The sequence below is a fragment of the Vanessa atalanta genome, chromosome Z, assembly GCF_905147765.1.
Source record: "Vanessa atalanta chromosome Z, ilVanAtal1.2, whole genome shotgun sequence".
NCBI lineage: Eukaryota > Metazoa > Arthropoda > Insecta > Lepidoptera > Nymphalidae > Vanessa > Vanessa atalanta.
This window is the reverse complement of record NC_061902.1, coordinates 10467853-10495221: the sequence shown is the minus strand read 5'-3', so window position 1 is coordinate 10495221 and position 27369 is coordinate 10467853. Positions and strand designations below refer to the sequence as shown.

The 27369-nt window shown below is 28.9% G+C and overlaps 1 protein-coding gene across 2 annotated transcripts; it reads left to right on the top strand.

The window, feature by feature from the left end:
* Positions 1-1252: 1252 nt before the first annotated feature.
* Positions 1253-27369, top strand: LOC125076240 (peptide transporter family 1). 2 transcript variants are annotated; one of them, XM_047688311.1, is made up of 13 exons: positions 1253-1497; positions 18330-18408; positions 20310-20451; positions 20976-21062; positions 21141-21415; positions 22073-22155; positions 22337-22501; positions 23259-23384; positions 23537-23659; positions 23734-24068; positions 26003-26222; positions 26764-27000; positions 27122-27369. In XM_047688311.1, exons 1-13 carry the CDS (start codon positions 1432-1434, stop codon positions 27278-27280), a joined length of 2097 nt encoding a protein of 698 aa, XP_047544267.1. In that variant the 5' UTR covers positions 1253-1431; the 3' UTR covers positions 27281-27369. The 2 variants fall into 2 exon arrangements, with proteins under 2 accessions (XP_047544267.1, XP_047544268.1); XM_047688312.1 differs by lacking the exon at positions 1253-1497 and adding an exon at positions 5456-5602.

Below are 27369 nucleotides of genomic sequence, written 5' to 3'. Positions count from 1 at the left end.
TCTCCATCGAGGAAAACAAGACCGTTGGTACATTTACTTAGTACAATGCTTGCCAGATCCTTAGGAAATGTTTTAGGATCGTCGATAAAATTAATGTTTTGCCACAAGATGTCTTCAAATTTGTACATTTTTTTATTACAAACTCTTATGTATTTAACGGAATATTTAACTTATGGCTTTTCGGACTTAACAACTCTTATAATTCTTCATAAGGATTCGAAAACATCTTTCGATCATACATCGGAGTATTGTAACTGAATAAACATGGAACGCATTTCGTTAGTTTTTTTTTTACAAATATTTATTATTAGTATATTGTTAACATGTTGAAACTGAATTTTAGGTCAGTTTTACCCAACTTTAAGTACTTTGAGTTGTAAATTTGTACACATATGGTTCTGTTGATACTCAAATCAATCTAAATGTACTAAATTTTATTCGTTTTTGTACATAGAATGTATTTAAATAAAAAATCTTAATTTATTATATTTAACATTTAAATTTTTTACTCAATAACATTTTATAGCAAAAATTTATTTTTGTTATCACATATTATATGTGTATAGAAATATATTATTACAAACTCATCCGCTAATTTTATTTTATAATTGCGCTGTAAATAAAATGCATGTAATTCCAAGAGTACTGAGTTTTATTCATTTAAAAAATATGTAGGTGCCTATATAATTTATCTTTATAAAAAAAATAATGAATTATATTATATTGGTTTTATTTAGATAAAATCCTAACTAGTTACAAAGGCTGTTGCTGTTATAGTGTTGCTATAAAACTAACCCTTTGTGACTAGTTAGGAGTAACTAATTAGGAGCCTTTGTTACTAGTATTATTATTATTTAATATTACTGTAAAAGGACTCGATAACACTAGATTTTCAACCCACAGGTAGATACCGATTTACCTAATCAATAAATCGTTAAATATCAGTGTAAACATCAAGCTGTGAAATTGTATAATACGCTATTCGAAATTTTATTCCGCCCTGATAAGATTAATAAGCAAAATGGAACATGGAAGATAGTACAATTCGTTAAATCGTTTCAGTCCGAATTAGAGAGAAATTGCAAAGGAATAATTTGTTCGCGTCACAAATTAGAAATTAATAAAATAGCTGCAGGTCAAGTTTATTGATAGACGACGCAATTCAAACTTCGCGTGGCAATGAAAACTGAATGACTTTAAGTGAACAACGCTCCACTCTACGGTACTTATAATTTATTATTAGTTGCAGCTCTGAATACCTACCTACGTGCCATTTTGCGTGAAAGAATTATTACGTTCCAGGCTATGTACACGAGAGGCGATATACTAATAGAGTTATCGTTAAAATTACGTCTTTATCTAACCTTACGCTAACTCATTACAACACTTACTATGTCCTGATTTTAAGAGTGTTTTTCATTAAAAGTTAATATGGAGTGTAATGATATCCTTCAATCACCAGAGTGCAGTCTGCTGAAGCAAGGAAAATTAAAAAATGTATGTATATAAATATGTTTTTTATACATTTGCATTTTATTGTTTACACGTGCTTATGAAATAATTATTTTCTTACTAAGGAATTTTATGGAAACTGTTATACATATTGATATAATAATCAATCTGATAAGTTTTGCATTATAAACACGAGTACGTCATAATAACCTCAAACGCTTAAACGCCATTTTTTATAAAATAAATGTAAAATATTCACGAGTATGGTATTTTACGATACAATGATTTTTTTTTTATACTTAACGATAACTTTTATATACTAGCTATATTATATTTAACACAAATTGTGCGTTTTCATTTAGTTGCTTTTTTTAATATAATTTTAGTGAAATAACTTAAATCAATCGCATTTTCTCGATAGATATCTCGGAGTAAACATCTTTAACTTGGCATCATCATCTGTATGTATATTCATGCTTATCTCAGAAGTACCGTAGGGATTTTCATTTTCTCGTTAAAACATAACTATAGTTCTCCCAGTAGCATGGTCGGGGCCGCGGGTGCAGATCGCAACTCTTTAGCACGATGCAAACTGTAAAGAGCGTATTATCTTCCGGAAACCCTATTTTGTGTTGTGAAAGTTCTTTGTGTATTTGATTAGCGGTTTGTGTGCTACTGGAACATACAAACGAACAAAACTTTCATTCACATGTACGCTATTAGGTCAACTATTTACTTACAAGTTGAACACCTAATCGTAATTTTATCAATAGTAAATTTATTAATCAACATTGTAAAATTGTTTACATTAAATTAACCTGTCATAACTCTTTAAATAGTTTTAATAACTTTAATCCAAATATAAACATCTAAGTAGGTATACGAAGATGTTTAGATTTATAGTCGTTATAGATATAGGTATCTTTATTTATTTCAATAATTGGCTTAAAACATAGTCGTCTTTGTTACTGTCTCCGTCCGTTTGCTTCTTCTAAGCCACTCGATAAATTTTGATAAAACAAAAAAACAAAAAGAGCAATAAGCGAGGGTGTTTAAATATATCATTTGTAACTAGTTTGTACAGCACGGTTGTAACCATAAAAATATTTTCGTATGCTCACATCGCTAACGGAGGCTAAATCTTTGAAGATATATTAATACAATGTACTAAAAATCGTAACGTAGATAAAACATAGTCAACATGGTCAAGACTATTTTAATGCATTACAAATTACTTAGTTAGAAGTTGTTAGGGAGAATTTTTTTCATCAATTCCTTATTAATCCTTATTCTTATTATGTTACTTAACTTGAGCAATTAATACAGATAAAAATATTTTTACTCACACATAACATTCGAATTAATATTTTAGAAGATATATTCGTTACCTACTTATATACAACGAAAAAAAAGACTATCGTTGATTTTTTATTTTATTGAAATCCATAAGCCGTGGACAAATTTTGACGTATATTTCACACTAAAATTACGACTCAAAACAATTTTTATATTAGGTATTCATATTTTTCATTTATGACATACAAAAAAGGCTAATAAAAAAACATAATAAAAAAAATATGCTAACTTAATGTTTTCTTGATAAGCGCTTTACTTATTTTCTGTATTAATAAATTGCACTCGTGCGAAGGGGGTGTCACTAGTTAACACTTAATTTATATTCAAATGGCTTAAAAATATTTATATTATTTAAAACAAACTAATTCTACAGTTTTTTTGTAAGACTCTCTGCTCTTATCCTCTTTTTGCCGTCTATTAAAAATTACAATTTATTATATAACAGAGGAAAAGTTCCCTTGTACATTATTATAAAGAATGGAGTATGGAGCAAGTATATAAAGAGGGAGTCTAGCACGCACACATATATAAACTATCAACCTCTGTACAAACCTTTTAGATTAATCATTATTTAGAAAAGGAAGTCTGAACGCCGATTTATAAATGTCTTTTTTGAATATATTTTAAAAGTACTAATTTACAAATATAAATATTCATTATATCAAAAAACCATTTTCAGATTTAGTTAATTAAATCATAAGATAAACAAGATGGACAGGACAGAGACCAGTATTAAGGGTACCTCACCCTTAATATTAAAGATTGTCTGAAAGCGATTTTCCCACTCTCAGCGATAGCGCCTTTTGCACGTACGGTATTTTTTTTATGTTTCTAACTATACGTTTCTTTTACACCTTTGTTGAACAATATAATGTACCTATTACACAATATATTCTATTTTATTCTATTCCATAGATATGGTAAGCCTACGTTTCATTTATGTACGTTAAAATTAACGATCTCAATACAATAATTATAACATTATAACGTTGTCTTCAAATCGTTCTTTTTTGTTTTCGAATTTTCACGTTATATAACGAAACGAAATTGACGAAAATTCGATTATTTTTTCGTCATTTGCTAAAATGTCAATAATGACTCTTATATCAATTAACCAAATTACTCTCTGTATTTATATACATATAATTTATATCTTCACGACCATTTTATTGTAATAATAAGTACATCTTTAGGCGCGTTACGAAAAAAATATGAGCGTGATTTTTTAGATGATTTAGTTGCTTACTAAGCTGCCAATTAAGAGTCAAGTCGCTCGAAACAGATAACGTAATGTATGTTTCGTATGTGTTAATGGGTTTGGTAATTACTGATTGAGCTGATTTTGTTAATGATGTTGAAGTAAATGAATTATCACCTGTGCGTCAACAGTAGCTTAGAAGTGTTGACTTCGTTACAATCTACAATGCAAGCTTTTCTCGCAAAATGAAGAGCATTGCAACCTGTACATGCATATTAGCGTTGTAACGTTTTAAATATACTATAACACCGTGTGTAAAATATATTTAAGAAGTTACCATAAATAGTTAAAATAAATTTTCATAAACGAGGTGATGGATGTAAATAATAAGTTACATATAAACAGTCGATAATTAATTAATTAATGTGAAAAACGCATTAGCTGATTAATATTACTTACTTATAATACGTTTACTTTATAAATATATCGTAATACTGTATGTATTCACATACTGGGTTTTAAAAAAATATATATAACCTACTTTAATATTATTATTGTTCTTATGTCAGATTTACAAGTAATAAAAACAGGCATGATCAGTTGGGTATTAGTTTAGGGTAATAGTTATCACTTTTCATCAATAAGGTTACAAAAAAAAATCTTTTCGTGCCATTTACAATAAATAAAATAAAAAACTCTAAAATTTAATCCAAATAATATGACGGTACTTAATAAAACGAAAATAAATAAATTCGTTATAGAATTAATACATTAATACATGATTATATTACATCATAATTATGATATATTAAGTGAATTATATTATGAAAATAAAATGATCATGTAAGGCCAGCTTGCGAGTGCGTAATTGACGATTGATCAATTAGTTATAAAATCATTATCATCATCCGCATCATCATATTACAGGTAGTAACGTAGTGTTTTCACTCACTCACTAAACAAGTGAAGGTGTTAGATCTGTGCCTAAACTGTTTACGCTAATGTAGGATTGTCGGTTCTTCGAATTATGAGCCTAAAGGTATAGAATGCATTTATGTACTGCGCAAATGCTTATTCCTTACACAATGTTCTGCGCAGTTAGTTCCTTTGAGAATGCCATCGTAGCCAAAATCAGTCAAGCGAACTGACATATAGGATCATTAATTCATATTTAAGTAAAAAATGAAGATTATTTTTTTACACAAACGTAATTGCGGTTAAACATCCAATTGGGGAAATCCCAGCATCGTGATGTAATAAGACCAGCTTTGGATTGCTCGAATGTAAAATCCTAGGTCAAAATATAAATATATCTTCCAACGTTATTAAAGAATGATTCTTCATGATTCATAATACGTAAGCCATCTTCAAATGACCAACTTCAATGCGGAGTGCGATTGACACGCGATAATGATTATGGTAACCTGTCAGTTAGTTGTGTTCGCGACTACTATTCGCGCGCTCGTCTGCGCAGTCGCAGACGTTACTTTAAATAATATTTCGCGCCTGACAAACCGACATTAAAATTAAACGGTGAAAGGTTTTTTATTCCTATGAAATTTATTATAAGACATAATGGCTGAGAAAACATCCGGGGTTGGTATATCATTTTATTAACTTTCGTTTTGTATACTCCATTGTAATGTTACGGTTGCAGTAGAACATTAATGCATTTTCGAATGTTTGTATACTTACTTATTATTTTTATGCATCGCAAACTCGTTTATGTTGAGTTCTTAAAGTCACGTTATTTTTGTCAATTTCTCATATTCGAAAAAGTCAAATTGGAAAAAAAAGAACTAAGAAGGTAGTCAACATTTTAAACTACTACGTACTTTTATTTAAATGCACTGGCAATTTTAAGTTTTATTTGATAAAAATGTGTGACTATATATTATTTTAAAAAAATATACAGATACATATAATTTTGTTAAATAATAATAATATATTTTTAATATAACTCACGTTGTAATGTTAAACAACTTAAACATTTATTTAACGATATTTTATAAACCAAGCTCAGGCGAAAGTATTTTTTAATCACGTCCTTGTACGAATTTAATATTGCGTATGTCATTTACCTCTTAGGTATGAATAAACAAAACTATAGCAAGTGTTTGAATATAATTTAATGAAAAAGCTAATTATTTGTCATACAATTCTTATAAAATATAGTTGATATCTACTAATTTGTCTATGGTACGTTCTACTTATTTTTTGGATTTTATTGGTGCATGAAAATATTTCTAGGTCAATTACTTTAGAATTCATTGCTTTGCGAAAAGTTTAAGCAATTTGCGAAATACGTAAGCTTCAATTGACGATAAGAATCGAATACTGTCACACGTATTGAATAATACTAATCTATACATATAATAAAATTGGAGTGTCTGTTTGTAATATTAAAATAATCGCGTTTTACTAAATGCATATGTATGTATACACGGTACATATATCTAAATAACATTTTTTACAATTTTTGTCTGTCTGTCTGTCTGTGTGTTCCGGCTAATCTCTGGAACGGCTGGACCGATTTTGACGGGACTTTAGAATTATATTTAAAATAAAATAATAATAAAGTCACGCTTTTTTTATTAAATTCAAACGCGCACGAAGTCGCGGGCACAGCTAGTTAATAAATATTAATTTACCTATATTTCTAATATACATTCATTAACTACCATTTGATCAAAACATACAAATGATACGTATTAATTATCGTTTTTTTTTTAAGTTTGTACGGCTAAAATTATAATCATTTAGATCAAATACCTTAATTATTTATTTTTTTAAGGATTATTATTGTCTTCTATAAAAGCTTATAGCTCTCGTAAATTTTTTTCGATTTCTAAACTTAAGTTTTGATTTATTTTAAGACAAAACGTTCAATAATACTTTTAAATTTACAGACTCCCTATAAATAAAATATAAAATAGTTTGTAAGTAATTAATATTACTCGAATTTTGCCAAGAAAGCCATCGTAGAGTTCATTTTTCATGTCATCCCTATAATATATACTTCATATATAATTTACTTATTAGATAATTTGACATAATATTTTACGGCTAAGCTTTATATAAAAATAATATTATGTGTTCCTTGCGTAACATGATCTAGATTTGAAGAGAATGTCACAATCAGTGCGCTCTCTCTCACCGTCACTTCAGCATTCAGAAATATCAAAAGTACATTTCTTAGATAATGCTCAACAAAACACACAACCTTAACTTCGTGAAAATGTATCTTCTTTTTTGATTATTTATAAATAAACGATTAATCAACAAAAATTTTGCGATATTGCAACACAAAATATCTATGAAACTAATGCAGGCATAACGAAACATCTCAAAGTATACCCAGTATAAACACACATAACAGTGTAAGAATCGTATCTGACCACAATCTATTTTTTCTTCTTTACATTTTATCATATTTCAGACAGAGATCATAAGACGTAAATGATAGTAGATAATCTTAGCAAATCACACAAAAGTTACAAGACCAACTGATAACGAAAAGTTATAGGTTGGAAAAACAATATACTATTTTGTATATACATTTTAACATTTGAAGCGAAAAAAAAATCGTTAGACACAAAAAAAAACAGTCCAAAACATTTCATAGTTAAGTATCTACAATATACACATTACGCATACATAACACTCTTAAGTTTGAAGCGTTTTAATAAATAGCTCTTTTGTCAAAAAACATTACTCGTTATCGAAATAACAAAATAAAAACTGTTAAATTTAAGGAAATTTATTAACTGACTGAATATGCAATAATGCGATGCACTTAAAGCAGCGATGCAAGTAACGGTAACATCAAAAATCAAGTTTCCTTTTATAAAAAGTTTGCATTTCTTCATTATATTCATAAAATAATTTCGAATAAAAATATGCACATCTCTTTATGCTAAATATATATATTTATTTATCTAAAAATGTAAAATGTATTTGATACATTTGTTAAATACTTCATTTATTTTTTCTGATTTACGTTGAAACTACAAATCCTTATTGATATTTAAATTTTATATTAATTTATTGTGTAGTTTCATATTATATAATATTTAGGCCATATAATATGTATACATTGCATATTTTTTGAGATATAACTTAAAATGACTGACTGACATCCTCGAAACTCGAAAAGATCCAAGCACTTTCGAAGCGAACGGTAAACTATAACATATACACAAAAATCTCATATGATAGATTTGTGTGTCTCCAAAATGACAGAAAAGTTAGCGAAGGCATATATTATGTTTGTTATATATAACAAATAAATCATTCGATATTTTAAAAAAAAGTATATTCATTTTTAAAGTAAATAATAATATTCTTTTAAATATATACCTAATATTCTTTATTGTTTGTTTATAGTTTTAGGGCGATCATATTATTTAGGATTTGTTGTATAGTGTAGGTTTTATGAAATGTGACCACGTTACAGTCTTTTGAAATAAAATATAAAATAGTGCGGGATAAATTATATATTTTACAGATACGAAGTCGGAACGGGCAGATTGTTTTACATAAAGCTTTAATGAGCTATCCAGGAAAAACACTTACAACATTTAATATTTTAAAGATTCGAAGGATAAAAGAAAAAATAACATAAAATAATATATTTTTTAAATATGTACCAACCGTAGTTGAAAATAACCGTGACGTTTCCAAAATTAAATTTGCCTTAAATTTAAAATTTAAAAGGGAATCAACATTTGGCTCCGGGCAACAAATTACTAGCTGCCATTGGAATTGTCGTCGTTGTATTAGCTTACTGTAGTTGTAGTTTTTTGTATTAAGTTTCTCCACCTAGTCGGTCAACCTCGATCGTCATGTTCGATGTGGTTGTTGAGGCAAATCGATCGGATTGTTTAATGTAACAAAAAATATGTATCGATCATGAGCGAATTGCTATACAAAATTGGCATAGACAACAAGCGTTGCCCGACCGAACCCTCGAAAATCAAAAATTGACTGGCCTGTACTATATCTATTTAAATAATGCATTGTTACTTAAATTTGACCATAGACAATGTCCTCTATAACTCTGGAACTCGTGTTTGTTTTATATGTATTAAATTATCGATTAAAAATTATTTAAAATAACGCAATTTTACTTAAAATTTAAGAACTTTTTTAAGTAATACGTATATTTCAGTAAACGATACGAAGATATAAATACATAAATCCCAAAAAATAAGATACCGTGTCAAAAATTCTATGATAAGAGATATTATCTTACATATATCTACATCTTTCACTCCTAAGCATTACAAAATACTCTTATATCTTTATCTGAGATAATGACAATCACAAGCAGTCAAATACTCTGTCATGTGTCATGTATTATAATAATAAAGTTAACAAAACTTCATTCCATATCAGAATAAAGTTGAGTGTATCTAACGCTTTAAAAATACAGGTTTGACAGAAATGATTTATTACAATAGGATGTACTTATCAAGAGCCCTGAAATAAATTATGGTATTCACTAATTGTCATTAATGTAGACGATGCTTAATGGTTATATGACTATATATTATACTACAACTTAGATTATAACTTCGTACAAGAACCGTCTTTGTAGTGAAGTTGATAACAAACTGCGAACTACGTAATTTCCTAAGACGTTGTTGTGAATAGTTGTTATAGACATGTTGATCTTATATATAAAAATGAATGCCTGCGTTCATAGTCTGTGCTGGTACGCGTCGTTCATCCGATTGACTTGAAACTTAAGTTAAGGTTTCTGGAATAGTACCATTAATTAGCCACAGATTGCATTCGAGTTTAAGGTAAAATTATTTAAAGAATTAATAAAGAAGCATTTGATCATATTTATGACATTATAGACTCTTTTAAACGCCGCAAATGATAAATCTATTGAATACTCATGTTATCCTCACAATATTCTGTAAAGATATTATAAGTGAATGAATTGTACTTATTAATTGAATTAATATTGTAGGTAATAGTGGAGTTCTTAAATTATGAATAATGAATAATAAGCAATATAAAATTTAACATCATGTATCGTGAAGTAATATCCTGCATATGTTAGCCGATATGATTACGACTGGCGCTTGGTGACTTGGGTGATTTTTGAGCAAGAAACATGGACAATGCTTGTGTGATTATATGCTATTTTATAGTAAAAATAAAAGCAATATATATTTTTTATTACGTTCCATAGTAGACAAGACAGTGCGTCCTACAAGCTTCACGGTCGTATAGCAATAGTCTCCCCACAGTACGTTCGTAAAAATTTACCATCATTCATTTAAGTGTGTCCGCCCTAAGTGTGCGTCCTTAGTGACGGCGCACCGCGCACGCGGATCCGCCACCGCCAGCATGATCCAATTGGTCGCGTGCACGGCTACTCGCAGTCCGGACAGATCCAAACATTTCCGCGTGACGCTTTACCGTCACTCAAGACGCACATTAAGAGGAAGACATTTACCCAGTAACATTGACTGACTGTTATTGTTTTCTACGGTACAATACATATATAATAAATACTAAGTACTAAACGATTATAATAATCATATAACACAACTATCAAACGTATTGTTATACGGTTTTTACTCATGGACGGAGTGATTCATGAATAAGGTTTATTTAGGTGTATAATTTATTAAAATTTTGTGTAAATTGGCTGAAATATGATGGTAATTGTTATTGTTGTATATTATGATATATACATTATTATTCTATTGATACGAAGCCGGGTAGCTAGTTAAATATTAAATACAAATAAGGAAATTTTACAATAGTCAGCCTTGTCGCTAAGACTCCAGGCAACCTTAAGGCAAAGCGAGGAAAATAATAAAATGTAGGGTGTAATCATTTATACAATATGACGTACCTAATTAATTAAAAATAATTACAAAATAAATTACTTTAGAGACCTTTTATATATATATATATATATACATAATCAGTACGATTACATAGTTACCTGACTTTACTACTGTATTTAATGTATCTGAATACCAATTAATGCTATAATTAAATAAATTATAGGTATTATTCCGTTCAAAATTATAAAATAGCTTCGAGTTAGTAGTCGTTGATTTTCAAACAGGATATACCTACCTACCTATAAAGGAGATGTGTTGCCGGCCCATACAAATTACCTGGATTGGATAAACAAAAATCTTGTATATTGATAATCCTATTGTTGTTCCTTTGCCCAGTATATATTTTGCACATTTAAAGATATTCCGCCATTGAATTATTATTATTATAGTATACGGAGAATTTGTAATGCTTTTAGATATTAATAATCTTTCGAAGAGGTTTATAAAGCTGTAAATGTGATCTACGGTGTGTGGTGTTATACAACACTGTACAACATTATCTCTTCGGCTAAAATAATATAGGCTAGGTGTTTTGTTATATAATACAAAGTAAATATAGTAAAATTTTAAATATCATTGAAACTATTTTCATACAATTTGTTTTTTATTACTAAGTTTCTTGACAGCTTTTGTTGGTAGCTGTAAATTTAAATTTATCTTGGGACATTCTAAAATTTCTTGATTGCCTGATGTAACCCAAAAATATCAGTTTATTTTAATTAAAAAAAGCCTTTAAATAGGTTTTTATAATATCATCATTCTACTTGTTTAGTATACGATACTAAGAGAATAATAATTAATAGCAATGATCGTTTTACCCTATTAAAGTAAATACAATTAAATTACGTGTAATTGCTCTAAATTGATTGATTGTAAAATTTAATTAATTTATACAAAATATAGAAATTCAAGGCAATCACTTTACAAGAGGTTCCCGAAAAATCCTTCGGCTCGAGGCCGAAGGTACAATGACAGCTCTTGAAAGATGGTGATAATAATCGAGTTGCTATGATTATCTCGAGAGTGTTCAACATTCACAATATATCAATAAAAGTAAATGGATATGTATTTTAAAATATTTTACTTGGAAATATAATATTATTCCTTTTTTTAAATAAATAGTATTTTTGATGCATAAATGAACTCTATTCCTTATCTTTCTTTTATTATAGTTTATAAGATTGTACGATATCGCATACGACATATCCAGATGTACCATTTGGATTTGAAGTAGTACTGTTTGTGTTTGTAAAATTTTAAGGTATATCGTTTCACACTACTAAATCTTATTTTTTGAATGTAATATTATTGTTCTTAGCACTAGGATTCAAATTCCTACGGCTTAAATACTAAGCTAAAAGGAAGCACTTACCAAGCTATTTTTTTTGTGTTTCTAAAATTTTTAATTATAGTAAAAAAATTAAGCAGGCGAAAGGTGTGCGTTAATGAAAGCTGTATTTCCATATAACTGAGAAACTACTGAACCGACTTTACCATAAAAACGTGACCCAAATCTCTAAAACTCGTCACATTAAAATCGGTTGTCACGATATCGAGTAATAAAACTAAATCAATGAACAGCTTACATTGATCACAGTCTAATAAACATGATTTATCCTTACTATAACGCTATATTTAAAATAAAAAACGCTATGGGATCACTTGAGGGGTCGTTTATGACTAATCGACGTAGGTACAAACAATATAAACGCATCAAACGTATAACTTTCTTTTTGTTTTAAAAAAAAAATATTGTTCGCTAAAAATTGGAATTCAGACAATGGATTTTATTAAAAAAAAAAACACAAGAGGTATTTTTTTAAATGTATAATCTAAACTAAAACACGTTCATAGCTATGATATTGTATAATTTATTGAATTAATATAGGTAAGCACATTACAAATTATAAATGTACCTACATAGATAACGCCAAAAAAGTTTTTTTGAAGGACAGGTATAGCTTTTAAATTTTAACAATACTTTTAACTAATAAGTCTATAATATAGATAAAGGTAATATTTATTTTGAAAATCGTTATTATTATTTTTGCAATATGATCATTCAACATGTGGATAATATATTCGACGAATATTTATTAAGACGTTTTCAATACATATTTAACAAAATACTATTCATAATAACTAACATGTTTATTCCCTCATCGGAAAAGCGCCAAAATAGTAAACTTACTCTATAACATAGTATTCAAAAATATCGTACAAAATATAATATTGCTATGAGTTATGTTAAAGTGACTGTGAATTGAATAAAAAAAAAAAACAACAACAATTTTATCAAAGATGCTTTGTACTGCAGTGATTTTTATCTAAGAATAAGATTAAAATTCTATCATAATGTATATATATTATATATAATATACATATATACATTTTTACGTTTGAAAACGCAACTTGTGTTGTATTAAGTGTTGAATTTATAGATAATATTTTATACAGCAACATTAAAATAATGCAACACTAACACAGTGATTGTCATGCATAGTAAACGGTATGTCTAACAGTGATCGCTCATTGCTGTGATTACCTTCATAGAATCTCATTTTGTACGAAACAGTTCGCCTTGACATACCTACTCGGTCGATACAGTGAAAACGACTTGATCGAATGGAACGTCATGACTGTTTTCCTTCTAACAGGCAAAGCAGATCTTCATGTACACTTGCCGAGGTTAAAAGATAGATTTATTTTTAAAAAAACTATATAGACGCTATATCGAGTAGTGTAAAACGAGATGGTATTTAAAAATATAGCAATATTATTAATAATAAATTAAATTAACGATTAAGCGGGTACTGTTTATTTTAATAAAATAATGTAAAATAGCACTAGGATTAATAAATAAATAAATATTTTTAATGAAGGATAAATTAAGAAATCATATTTATCCTCAAATAATTATTAGGTGTTGGGATGAATCTCAGTTTATTTAAAAATTAATGATATACTTTTTTTAAAAAAATGATATAATTTATTCTTCTTAAAATTAGATATAATAAAAACTACTCGCGTATTATTTGCCGAATAAAGATTTAATAAAATATTCATAATTAAAATAATGGTTAATAAATAATCTTTTATAAAAAAGGAACACATCGTTAAAATTAGAAATATCACTGCAGAATAACTTTTGCCTCATTAGTTTTATTACGATGTTAAAAGGTAAATATTTCGACATAGAAATAAAAATGGAAATTTACAAACGTATCAGCGCCAAATATGGACAACATTCAAGAGGATAATATGACGAAACTGTCATTCAATTACTAAAAATTTGTAATATTTTGGTAAAAACATTTAAGGATAAGTTGTGCAATAGTCGAGGTATCTGGGTCGAACATACAAAAACAACGTATTGCCACACTAACTATAAAAAAGTAGATATCGTATCAATAGCTATCACTTTTTTCCGATGAGTTAAGTATTTAGTTTTATTTTTTTTAGTTTCACACAAATACCATGCATGACTGCATTTAAAACGTCACAATACACAATAATGCTTAAATTATATTCGAACGCTATTAAATTATGTAGGGTTGACGTTAACAGAATGTCTTATTGTATATAGATAAATATTATGCATTCAATTTTCTGCGTAATTACTAACGATAAGTGATATTACTTTAAGCTGTACTAATTCAGTTGAAGATCTTTTAAATGTTTTAACGCGTTGTATATATAAATATTATCGAATCGTTCAACTTGAACATGAATAATGTATGAGTACCTCATTCGAGTTGTTGTTGTTGATGTTATATAATGTTTTTGGTAATATCTCAAATTTCATATGGTTACAACACTAAGGAGATAAGGTTTTTGCATAAACATATTTGAAGTATATTTTACTTAGATTTACTTTGTCTTTTTCTAAAGTCACGTAGGACAAGTTATTTACTAGATACCGGGACATGACATTACATAAACTAATGCCAATGATGATGAATTTTGTGATTTTCTTTTGCTTATATTTATATAAAGAAATGTTTCGTTTATTTTCAGTTCGTTAAATTGTTTATTTTCTTATTTTTATTCAACCATAGTCGTAGACAGAATTAACAAATTAGTCGTATACATAATTGACAAATTCTGATTTTGAGTCCCATCGGGTTATGAAAGTGCATTTGTGTGTGCGCACAGATGTGTGCTCGTGTCTCATTAAATAGACAGTCATGGCCGAAATCAGTCAGTGGGTCATCATCATTACTAGCATATTTTTTAATTTTTATATTATTATTTTTTTTTACTTTTTATTAATAACTTGTCATTAAATACAAAAGAAGTAGGTAGGTAATGATCAATTTATTTTGCAATGAACAAAATTGATATGGTCTAAATCGAGGTGATTAATCACAGTGAGATAAAAATAACTTATATTGAATACATGGCACATGGCACATGGCACATATACTATGATCCAGTTCGAAGCGGTTAAAGACGTCGCTTGCATTAGTTAAGGAATTTGAGACTTGGCCTATATATAACTCAATCATTGAAGTACTTACTTTAAATTGAACGTTATTATTTTGTCGTTAACTGTGGCTCTACAATTTTAAGGGTTCCTTAGCCGATTACGGAACTCTTACAGTTTTCATGTTATCCGTCTGTCACACATTATTTTATATTAAAAAAACCTTTTGCGCATTAATTTATTGGTAAAAGTCAACATGTAACATATTTGCCGTTTATTTAAAAAATAAACATATCTTGGACGATTGGAACATTGACATTGGAAAAATGTACCCGATAAAAGAAAGTTCTGAGTGAAATTTATAGACAAGCCTTTCTCAAGATAAGTTAAATTGAATAATTTGGCTTTAATCTGAATTTTCATCGATTACGAAGACTTGTTGACGATGGCCGAACTAGTTAATCGTTGTTGTTGATAACAACATAGCAATGGAACTTTTATATTTATTTCAATATTTTATACATTATTTGTTTAATTCGTATTACACACTAGATACGTTATTTATTTTCAAGCTATTTTCAAAATCTTTATAACATTTCAAGCATTCTAACTATTTCCTAAGAGACCCTTATTGTTGCTGATTACCAACGTAAGATGTCATTTGATACACATCATATGCGACTAATGTAAATCTCACTCATTTTTATTTTATTAATTAATTTATTTTATTGCATATGTAGACGGATGTTAAGTGGTTACCACTTCCTATAAATACAGGTGCCTTTGTTCCTTGTTGATTCCTTACAATGCTGAAACCAAACTAACCTCGGAACTTATGACATGTGATGACCCCTGTGCCGCTGGTTACACTGGCTCAATCATCCTTCGAACCAGAACATAATAATACTAAGTATTGGTACTTGGCGGTACAATATATGACGAGTGGGTGGTATTTCCCCAGACGTGCTGGGCTGACACAGCCCTAACGCCATGTGAATTTTAAAAATGTCTTTGTAGTCTCAACAGATGCGTTGTCGGTGCGTTTAGTGTAACTTTAATTTTGTTAGTTTTGTTTTACTCCAGGTAATCAAAGATTTTTTTGTTAAGTATATTACGATTTTAATTATCAAGTTTTTTGTAATAATCTGAAAACAATACAAAACAATTAATTTAGAGTATAGGATTTTACATGAGGATGATATACATGTATTTGTGACTTGACCGAAAATTATTGCTATTTGATCGAACACCAAATAAAAAATGCCCGAATAGGTTGAATACCCCATACGACTAACTGATTGCTTTTATTGTGTTTTTAAAAATACCATTTTATCTCTAAAAATAAGTTTTTATCGTTCAATAATTTTATATGACTCAAATTTATAGAAAAAATTAGCACGTTAGCTTAAATCTCGATTTAAATAATTGTTTTACTGGTGACTTCATCTTCATTGTCATAATGACTTATCATAGATATCCTTGATTGTTTTCTTGACTTGTTAGATTAAAAGATACTACTCTCGTTAAATACAATGATAACTTATAAGGCGACGCATTACGTATTGTAAGCAGTAAAATGCTATTTATATTATTTTTATGTCTGAACGTAATAGTATTTTAATAACGTAGTTGTCACTTAAATATAATTTGGTAGGTACATACATATATATATTTGTATGATTTATGTTTTGTACAGTGTTCATACACAGTGTATTTCTAATAAACATTAGTAAGCAAAGGTCCGGCTTAAATAAAAAACAAATAAAATTACTCCATTGTTATATTTTAAACTGAAATCATCGTTGTATTTTATGGCACATAATATAAACACATTTAAAATACCTAATCAATTAAATTTGTATTCGTTATTTTTTTATAAATAGATTAGTTTTGTTTTTCTTTGATATCGACCATACCATACCGGTCTTACTAATAAAATTTTTAGCAGGTTTTTAGTTAAACATTTATTTATCTCTTTCTGCCATAAATTACATTCAAAAGACGAAAACTCAGCATTGCTAAATTGACCATTCCCTTAATACCTATTTTAAATAGTATTGTGCAGTTTTTATTTTAAGTGCAGATGCAATTTTTTTTTTTAATTAACTCTTTTTTTAATTGTTAATAAGCGTTAAAAAAATCAAATTAAAGAGTTACATGGAATTTAAAATTATTTACAAATTAATGTTTACAATGGATTTATAATAACCATTTTCTACAACTGAGCCAGAATAGGTAACATTACATGAATAAGAAGTTTATTTTATCACATACATACTTGCATCGAAGAGACGGAATCTCCGTTTAAGTCAACAAAATTGTTCAAAAACGCTAGTAAAGCTTTTTTCTTAAAATTACATAATTTATATACCTGTGCCCATATCCAGTTTACGTCTACGTCTAGTTTAATACAAACAGCTTAATATTTTTGTCGTGATGTGGAACCAACAAGCTGTATAGAATTACGTTACTCGCATAAAGAAATTCTGCCTTAAATCTATTGAAAGTATGTAATTAAAAATTATAATATATATAAATATATAATTAGATAAATAATTGTTTATACTTTCCTCGATACGTTTAATGACTTTGCTTAGTTTATCAATTATGGGCCCATAGATTGCTTAATACGACTAAATTGATCAGAAGCATCGTATTCAGAGTTTCGACATCGACAAAGATATGGCCGATGCCAGACGACCAGGATTAATTTCTCCTCGACGTGATAATTTATCATTTAAATTCTATGGATGAATTGATTAATCGTCAAACATGCGGTAATGGGCAAAACGCAATGGAAAACTATCTGTCGGCTATTTGTCGCGACGCGAAAGAGTGATAGGAAGTGAAGAGAGATGTTTGAATTTTATTCATGCAAAAATTATACGTTTTGTTTCATATTCTTATTATAAGAATACAAATATTCCTAGTTAATATAATATTTATTTTAGTAGGTAAATTAAAAACACTGTAAAATACATTACTAATTTTTTGCATTGTGTGATATACGTATTTTTTTTTTCAGAAACTTCCCTATCCGAAGGCAGTGGGGTTCATCGTCACAAATGAGTTTTGCGAGCGATTTTCTTACTATGGAATGCGAAGTATGAAACTTTGACATATTATTTAAAAAAAAGTATCAATTTATGCGAAATGAAAATATTTCTTATAAACAGAGAATTCTTAGTCTAGTTAATTTCTTGATTGATAAAAGAATTATAAATACTTTCGAATTGTCATTATAATTTATATGAAAAGATTAATTTTATTCCCACTTAAGATGTGTTCCTAAGAATTAGGTTTGTTCATAAATACGATCAAGTTAATGGAGAATGTTTTGCGAATTTAAAAGTAAGAAGTCTTATAACACTTGTTTGTTATCGGTATAAATAACTTTCATACAAAGGTAGTACTTGTAAGTAGACAATTATATTGTTATCGTCTCCACAAAAGCTTTAACAATGTTTGCTAACCTATTCAGCTACCATCTATATTGTAGACTGTATAAAAAGATATATTTATTTTCATTTCAATTTACATTGAAATAAAAAAATAACTTGAAAATCCCCTTTTCAATACGCGGTATATAAAGTATAATTAATATCTCAATTAAATTAATTATGATATATGGCACATATAACAAATCACAGACAATAAAAGCAATATATTATTTAACAAAAATAAAGCTAGACAAATTGAATATATTACACAATGCGTGCACAAACACCGCAAGAAGTTAGCCTTTATTACGTTAAATAAAAAATATTGAAAAATATTTTGTTAGAAAAAAAAAGTATTAATAACAATACATAAGTGTATCTATAAGACACGTAATGTTTGTTTAGAGATATACGTAGACGCTAATGTAATGATCGCACATTCGAAAGACGAAAAACAATGGTAAAAATGATTTTAATAAGAGAATTAAAATTCTTTGCTTTGAAAATTGTTAATTTTAATCAGAACACACATATGTTTTTCTAACGAAATGTAATAATTACAAAGGTGATATTTACATAAATGTACAAGTATATTTAATAATACAATGAAATACCTAATCATTCAATAAGACACATGGTTAACTACGTCTTATACACTTCGTCAACCATCAAAGAAAATTAAAACGATGACGTTAACTCACTATCTGAGAGTTTTAAGTGTTAAAATAGTTGTTTTATCTATACGGCGTTCTAAAATTAATGATCTATAATTATTTATTAATAAATTTGAATAACAGATTGTTATTGATTTCAGTCTGTTTTAAAAACTTATGTTCCAAGGTTCATAAGACGATTCAAACCATGAATGCAATTTTAAGGTAGTGAATAATTGACACTTTCCGGGTTTTTAAGATAACTATATGAAGCATACATAAACACATTTTTTTGTCAAATAACGTAGGTACTCGGTAATCGTTGAGATAATATAACCACACACCCACATACAAATGTACGTACCAAAATTACAGTAATGATGGTAAAATATGTCATTTTTAATTGATTACCTATAATTTAATTTTATATCTAAATGTTTTTGAAGTAAAATAAAATAGCTACAGTCACTGCTCACTCGAGCAATTTTGACAGCCCATTACACACTTTGATAACCCATTTTGATACGTGTATCGTATACATTTTATTAATATTTATTTTATAATGCTCGTGTTCTGCGGTGAGTATCGACATCGAGTGTATTCTTACAGCATAGGTCTACTGATTCTTATTAAAATACCACGTGAAATTGGTTCATGCGTATGTGTGTATACGTTTGTTCTACACGTGGAGTAACAATATACCTACACGTATATGTTACCTGATAACTGTCTTGCCATTTATTTGTATTCTCAAATTCGAAATAGAATACAAAGCAGCTTGCTTTCAGTTTTTTGTCCTTACACCTGCAACAACCTCATTGCGACGTTTAGAATATATCTTTTAAATCCGTTTAAATTACTATGATTTTTATTTCTTACGAAACCCACAATAATACTATATTATTTTTGCAGCAATATTGTCCTTATACCTACGTGACAAACTGGGGTATGGAGATGACAGTGCTACGGTCATATACCACGTATTTACGATGTTTGCGTACTTTTTTCCTCTTATCGGCGCCATGATTGCTGATGGCTGGTTAGGAAGATTCAGGTAAGACATTAATTATACTTTGAGGGTTTCAATAAGTACCTATTGACGCTATCAAGAATAGCAACTGTACAAATCATGATCACGGCAAATGGAGTCTTAAATAAACAAGATAGCAAATATCAAACAACTTCCACTCCTTTAGTGGACAAAAATAGATGACAGTTTTTATGTTTATCTTCAGCATAATATTTAATAAAATCATACTTCCTTATAAGTGAAACCTTAAATTGAAAACTTATTACGATGCTATTAAGAAAGAAACTCGGTTCGTTAATCGTCATTATTATTGTTATTATCAGTCTTAAATATTTATATATATGTATAAAGTTTGTTTATCTTGAATATGTTAATAGCCAGTTATAGTGTTGTTACAAGGCCCTATTAAATTGCCAACCAACTTGTCCTAACTAGGTTGATGTTTGACATTCTAAAAATACTAATTGGTTAATATCAGATTCGATTAACTGTGAATTCATTTACAGAAATTAAATAACACCTTTAATATAAGTATTATTTTATTTTAGGACAATACTTTATCTGTCTCTGGTATACGCGACGGGGAGCGTCCTTATATCAGTAGCAGCCATGCCACCAGTAAATTTGCCGCAATTGTGAGTTTTCCAACACTGACTTTCGATCTATCCTAAATGAGAAAAAATAATTATAATACAATAATTTAATAATTTTAGGGAATTTACAATTGTAGCTCTTTTACTAATAGCCTTTGGCACCGGTGGTATCAAGCCTTGTGTATCGGCCTTCGGCGGAGACCAATTCAAACTGCCGGAACAAGAGAGATACTTGGGATATTTCTTCTCGTTATTCTACTTTTCTATCAATGCGGGAAGTTTGATATCCACCTTCCTCACACCGATACTAAGAGCAGATGTACACTGCTTCGGTGATAACGATTGTTATTCATTGGCGTTTGGTGTTCCCGGTATTCTCATGATCATATCTATAAGTAAGTGTATATATTTTAAGAATAATAATAATCATGTCATTATAAGTATTGCAATAGAATGGAGCTTACTTCACATAATATTAATTGTAAAAAGAGTAGGAGTTTGAATAAAGAGCAAGTATATCACAGAGTAAATTACGACTAGAGATTAGAGAATGAAGCAGTTAAGAAGTACTATAAATATAATGATAACGGCTAATTCAAAGTTTTATTCTGAAAGACGTCTGTTTATCGTTTATACACTTTGAATCGCAACGGATACATAATAAGGAAAAAATTCCTTTGGCAGCCTATGCAAAAATATTATTTATTGGTAAAATGCCAAATAAAACTCATTTGTGATTATAAATCAAGAGTATTAGTTGTATTTAATAATATATAAATTGATTTTATAAACTAATTTACAAAGAAAATATATATTTTCTTATATTTGTTAATATTCTGTTGTCTGTTATTATATGATGCAGTCCCTATTATTTAGATTAGAAGATGACGATTCAATCAAAAGCGATAATCGATTTCTGTAATTCAATTAATTCTTTATTAAATTTAAATTTAATATAAAAAATTTACGTTTCATTGTTACCTACTTTAAAGTAGGTAACAATGAAACTTCAATATTTTTTTACCTATAGATATATTCATAATTTTTTTCAGTATTTTTCGTGGCTGGTAAAAGATTGTACATCATGAAAACTCCCACCGGAAACGTGTTCACGAAGGTTTCATCCTGCATCGGGGTAATCATTTAGATAATTTCATTTCTATAATTTATATTTAAAACCTCTTAGTCGCGTTATATTCAGTGACTAATGTCTTCATATTATTTGTTTATTATCTGAACATCTCAATATAATTAAATATTAATTAATGTTCGTTTTGCTTGATCATTTGTGTATCAGTATAATATTGTTGCTATAGCATGCCGTGGTAAAGTCCTACAAGAGCAAAGAGAAGAGGGAACACTGGCTGGACCACGCCGACGACAAATATGATTCAAGCCTCATCGATGATATCAAATCTCTTCTCCGAGTACTCGTGTTATTTATACCATTACCAGTATTTTGGGCGCTATTTGATCAACAAGTAAGCTTCAAAATTTTAAACTAACTAAACACAAGTTCTATAAAATAAAATAAATGTATGTGATACAAAATATGTACGTAAGTATATTTAAAGCAATATGTAGTTTTTTATTTTTCAGTCTCATTGGTTATCCCAATGTCAGGGTTAATAAGTGGCGCTGTCAGGAACATGCTTCTGTTGTTGCTACCATAAACCGCGCTTGACGTGTATATTCATTTTACAAAAAGCATCGAAAACAATTAAGCGCTTTATTAGACATATGTCTACGTTTTATACCGTATAAAACGTTTTGACTATCAAATCAATGACATGTTATTGATTTAATTAGCTTTCACCGAATACGTTTGAATAATTATCTTTGTTTTAATTATATTCAACGAATGCTGTACAGATTGGAACTGTATGCTATAGTGTGTGCAATGTAAGTAGTCGAAATAAAGCACCGAACTTTATATTACCGCGTGCTTAGATCTGCGAATATAACAAACACTGCATTTGACACTCTCTAAATTACTGTAAAGTACAGTCACGTACAGTACACGGGGTGCGGGGATAATGCATATGATAAAAAAGAATATATATTTCTTTTATTATTAAAAAAAAATATGATGATGAAGAATTCTTAATTGTAATGAAATTGTTAACGCCACATTGAAAAAACATTTGGTGTAGACACCCACAAGCTGCTAACAAAAGAACGGCACACAAAAATATATTTTTGACTTTAGAATTTTTAACAACATTTTGTGTAACTTAGGGTTCGAGATGGACATTCCAGGCTGACAGAATGGAACAGGATATCGCCGGGTGGACTTTAAAGGCTGATCAAATGCAAGTACTTAATCCTCTGCTAATCTTAATCTTCATCCCGCTTTTCGAAGTAGTAAGTATACACTTTTATTGTTTAACTACATATCATGTAATAATTAGATCTTAACACTCAATAATTTATTGTATTTTTATAATAAATGTTTATCATTTATTAATAATACAAATCGAGAAAATTAATAAATGTATGTATGTGTAAATTTTTAGGCAATATATCCCTTTTTAACGTGGTGTAAATTAGTGAGAAAACCATTGCACAAAATGATTTGGGGAGGAATTCTGGCTGCTTGTGCTTTCATTATATCTGGTGTTGTCGAGCTCAACCTGCTGGTGAGTACACATATAATTTGTTTATGAAGTTCAATTAATGTGCCCAATTAAATTTCCATGCAAAATTTTTTTAGCCTACTTATGGTACGCCGGTATCGGAAGGTTTCGCACAACTAAGAATTTATAATGGATATAATTGTGACTTCGCATTAAACATAACTAATGACAATACATCGTACAATACTACAATTGGACCTTTAGGATTATATGAAAAATTAGACATTGAAGCCAATAAAATTATTCAACTTCCCTACACCCTCCGAGGAATGCCCTACAGTGAATGTGAAAATATAACATACAGTCAAATATTTTCTTTGAAGGAGAAAACAGCAAATTCCTTCTTTATAACAGATGATTTATACAATTTCACTGATAACAATAATAAAGCAATAGATGGTGTGAGTGTAAGGTAAGACAAAATAAATTATTATTAAATAATTTTAGATAACTATAATCGATTTTAGTTACAATAAAGCAATAGATTAATATTAGAGTTCATCTTCAAATGATTTACATTTATCTGACGCATAATATTTATCAAAAAGTTCATTCCAAAATGTATACATTTTATGTTCCGGCTTGGAATCTGTTAATCTGCTCACTTTGTCAAACAGAAAAACATTATCGTCTTTTAAGGACATTGGTAGCCACGTGTAATTAGAAAAAATTTTTAAAGGCGTTGGATCGCCTGTTTTTGCAAAATTTGCCCACATTTCAGAAATCTGTTTTATAAATTCTCTATCTTTATCATAACTGTCATTCTTCAATTTCACGTAAGATTCCCATTGTGGATCACACTTTAGGATGTAACAAATTTCATCTCCTTGCGCTGAACCTTTTATTTTAATGTTCGCACCTGATAACGCAGTTGCCTTAGCGAGATTAAATTTTCCAACATAGTTGAATTTATATACGTACATTTTACTTCCGAAGTTTAATCTTGATTTTATAAATTTATATATCGGATATTTGTGGAGATCGGAGGAAAACTTTAAAAAGTCTTTGATAGAGTGTTCTGAAATGCCACGCCTGAAGTATTGATTTTTTATTTCGTTAGAAATTGCTCGGTACGTCTTTGTTGAGTATTCGTACTTGCAACCAGTTGAAAATGGGACCATGTACTTAAAAAACGACTTGAATGATTTCAAATAATATGGGTTATGAATGAACGGTATTAATTCTGTTATACTTTCCTGACTCGTAAATCCAATAAGAATTGGGATTTTTATGTCTATATTTTCAATAGTCTTGTATAGTTGATTAGCATTCTTAATTAGTAATGCTCTATTTGATTCTTTTTCTATTGTGGGCAAAAAGGGAATAAGAGGTCTTTGAAAATTTATTAAATCATTACTGCTATATATTTTTCTATAAGCTTGAATAATATTATTCGTTGGAACAGATTTTAAATTCTTAAACCCACCTTTCTTTATTTCTTTTTCTAATTTATTTCTCTCTAATACATGATCAATTTGATATAAAGAAGGAGAGAATATTGAACCACTTTGTAAAATCATTTTTGAAAATATGTTCCTGTGTTTCGTTGTCAGCAATAACGACAGAAATGTACTCGCAGATCCACTTCCCATTACCGTTATATTCTTATTATCGCCACCAAATTGCTCAACATTTCTCTTGATCCATTTAAGTCCTATAACAATATCTTTAAGCCCCATGTTCGCACTAGAATCTGTTTCATTAATTTTTAAAAATCCAAATACACCTATTCTGTGCGTTAAAGTAATGAACAATACGTCATTATCAATCAAGAAATCTGGTCCGTGTAGGTGACTGAAACTAGACGTAAACGCGTAACCATGAATCCAAACGATTACAGCCTTTAAAGGTTCCTTTTTATATTTAGGCAGATTTGGTGTGTAAATATTCAGATGTAAGCAATTCTCAAATCCGTACTGTCCTTGTTTATGTACAATGTGAGCTTGTGCACAAGCTCCGCGATATTCCGTTGACGCATCTAATGGTTTTGTCCATTTCTTAACTGGTTTTGGATCTACAAATCTTAATTTTCCAACTGGAGCTTGAGCGTAAGGCACACCATAAAACGCATAATAAAACTTTTCACCAAAAACTGTTATTTCTCTATTTCCTATTAAAGTACCTTGTTTAACATTTACTTTTACATTTAAAGTTCTTATTTCTAATAATAAAAGTAAAAAAAAGAATCCCGTCAACATTTTATTTAATAATAATTTTAATTAAAAATCTTATCGTATACTAAGTATAATAAAAAGCAATCTGTACATTTTTTGTTTATGAAATGCCTCGTTCAAGCAGGGAATTTATCGCTACAAGATTAATTGGAACACAAATTATTTTCTACAGATTTTTGTCTCACGTCAATACGCCCGTTACTATTAACGTTCAAAATAATAAGAAGAATAGAACATCATTACTTATAAATAGTGAAGACAGAACACAAAAATCTATAGAGAAGGGAACTTACGACATTACAGTAGACGGAGTTGCGGTGTTACCAGACTTCCAATTTAAAGCAGGAGCTGTATTCACGATTATTGTTCACCAAACAAAAAATGGCTCTTATGTAAGTATTAAAATTATAGAATAAAGATTCGATTAAATTTTATTGAGTATAAAATATTGCGATGTTTACAAACGCTATGAATCTTTTTATCTCTCTTAAATTTTACTACGGCATTATTAGAAGCTTCAAAAACGTGTAAAGTAATTTAATGACCGCTTGAATATTATAAAATTACAAGCAATTGTTTTTGTGTTAATATTGCAGTTTGAAACCATAACATATCTAAAAATTAAATAGGATATAATGGAGAATATGAGTTGTATAAAAAATAAATCATAGAGTCCTCATGACCGAATAACAACTAACGTGAACATTCCCAAAGTTTAAATTGAGTTGAGCCATTAAACCACTACGCTACTTACTTGTACACTAATTCTATATTTATATAATTAATAGAGTGTATAACTAATATCTTTGGCTAGTCTTTGAGTTTGGCTTTAGGTATACACAAAAAATATATATTCTATGTATAGCTTTAATGTCCACTTATATGCTAAAACATAAATAAACAAAAGTAATTTAAATTAATTCTTATTTACAGATGGCCGAAGCGGTAACGATCACTCCTCCGAATAGCGTACACATTCTGTGGCTAGTTCCACAATACGTGGTTATGACGATGGGCGAGGTGATGTTCTCAGTAACTGGGCTCCAGTTCTCTTTCACTCAAGCTCCAGCTAGTATGAAGTCTGTGCTGCAATCTGTCTGGCTACTTACGGTTGCCTTCGGTAATCTTATTGTAGTCCTCATCGTGGAAGGAAACTTTTTAAACGCTCAGGTATACATCGATTTTATAAATCTTTGGTACTTTAATGTGTTTGTGAACAAAAGTAAATTGCATTTATTGATATTATTTCCATACACAACTATTGTTTTAATTAATCACGTTTATTTTTCAGTGGAAGGAATTTTTCTTATTTGCGGGTCTCATGTTGCTTGATATGTTAATATTTATGACAATGGCGTTAAAATACAAATACGTGGAACTGAAGTCAAGTACTGAGGATTTAGCCGTCGAAGAAATAAAACTACCCGACAAAATGATCAAAGAAAACTAGATATAATATATTGTTAAATGATCATTTTTTTAATTATGTAACTTATTAATATAATAAAATGAACAAACCATGTTTTTAAATAGATAAAT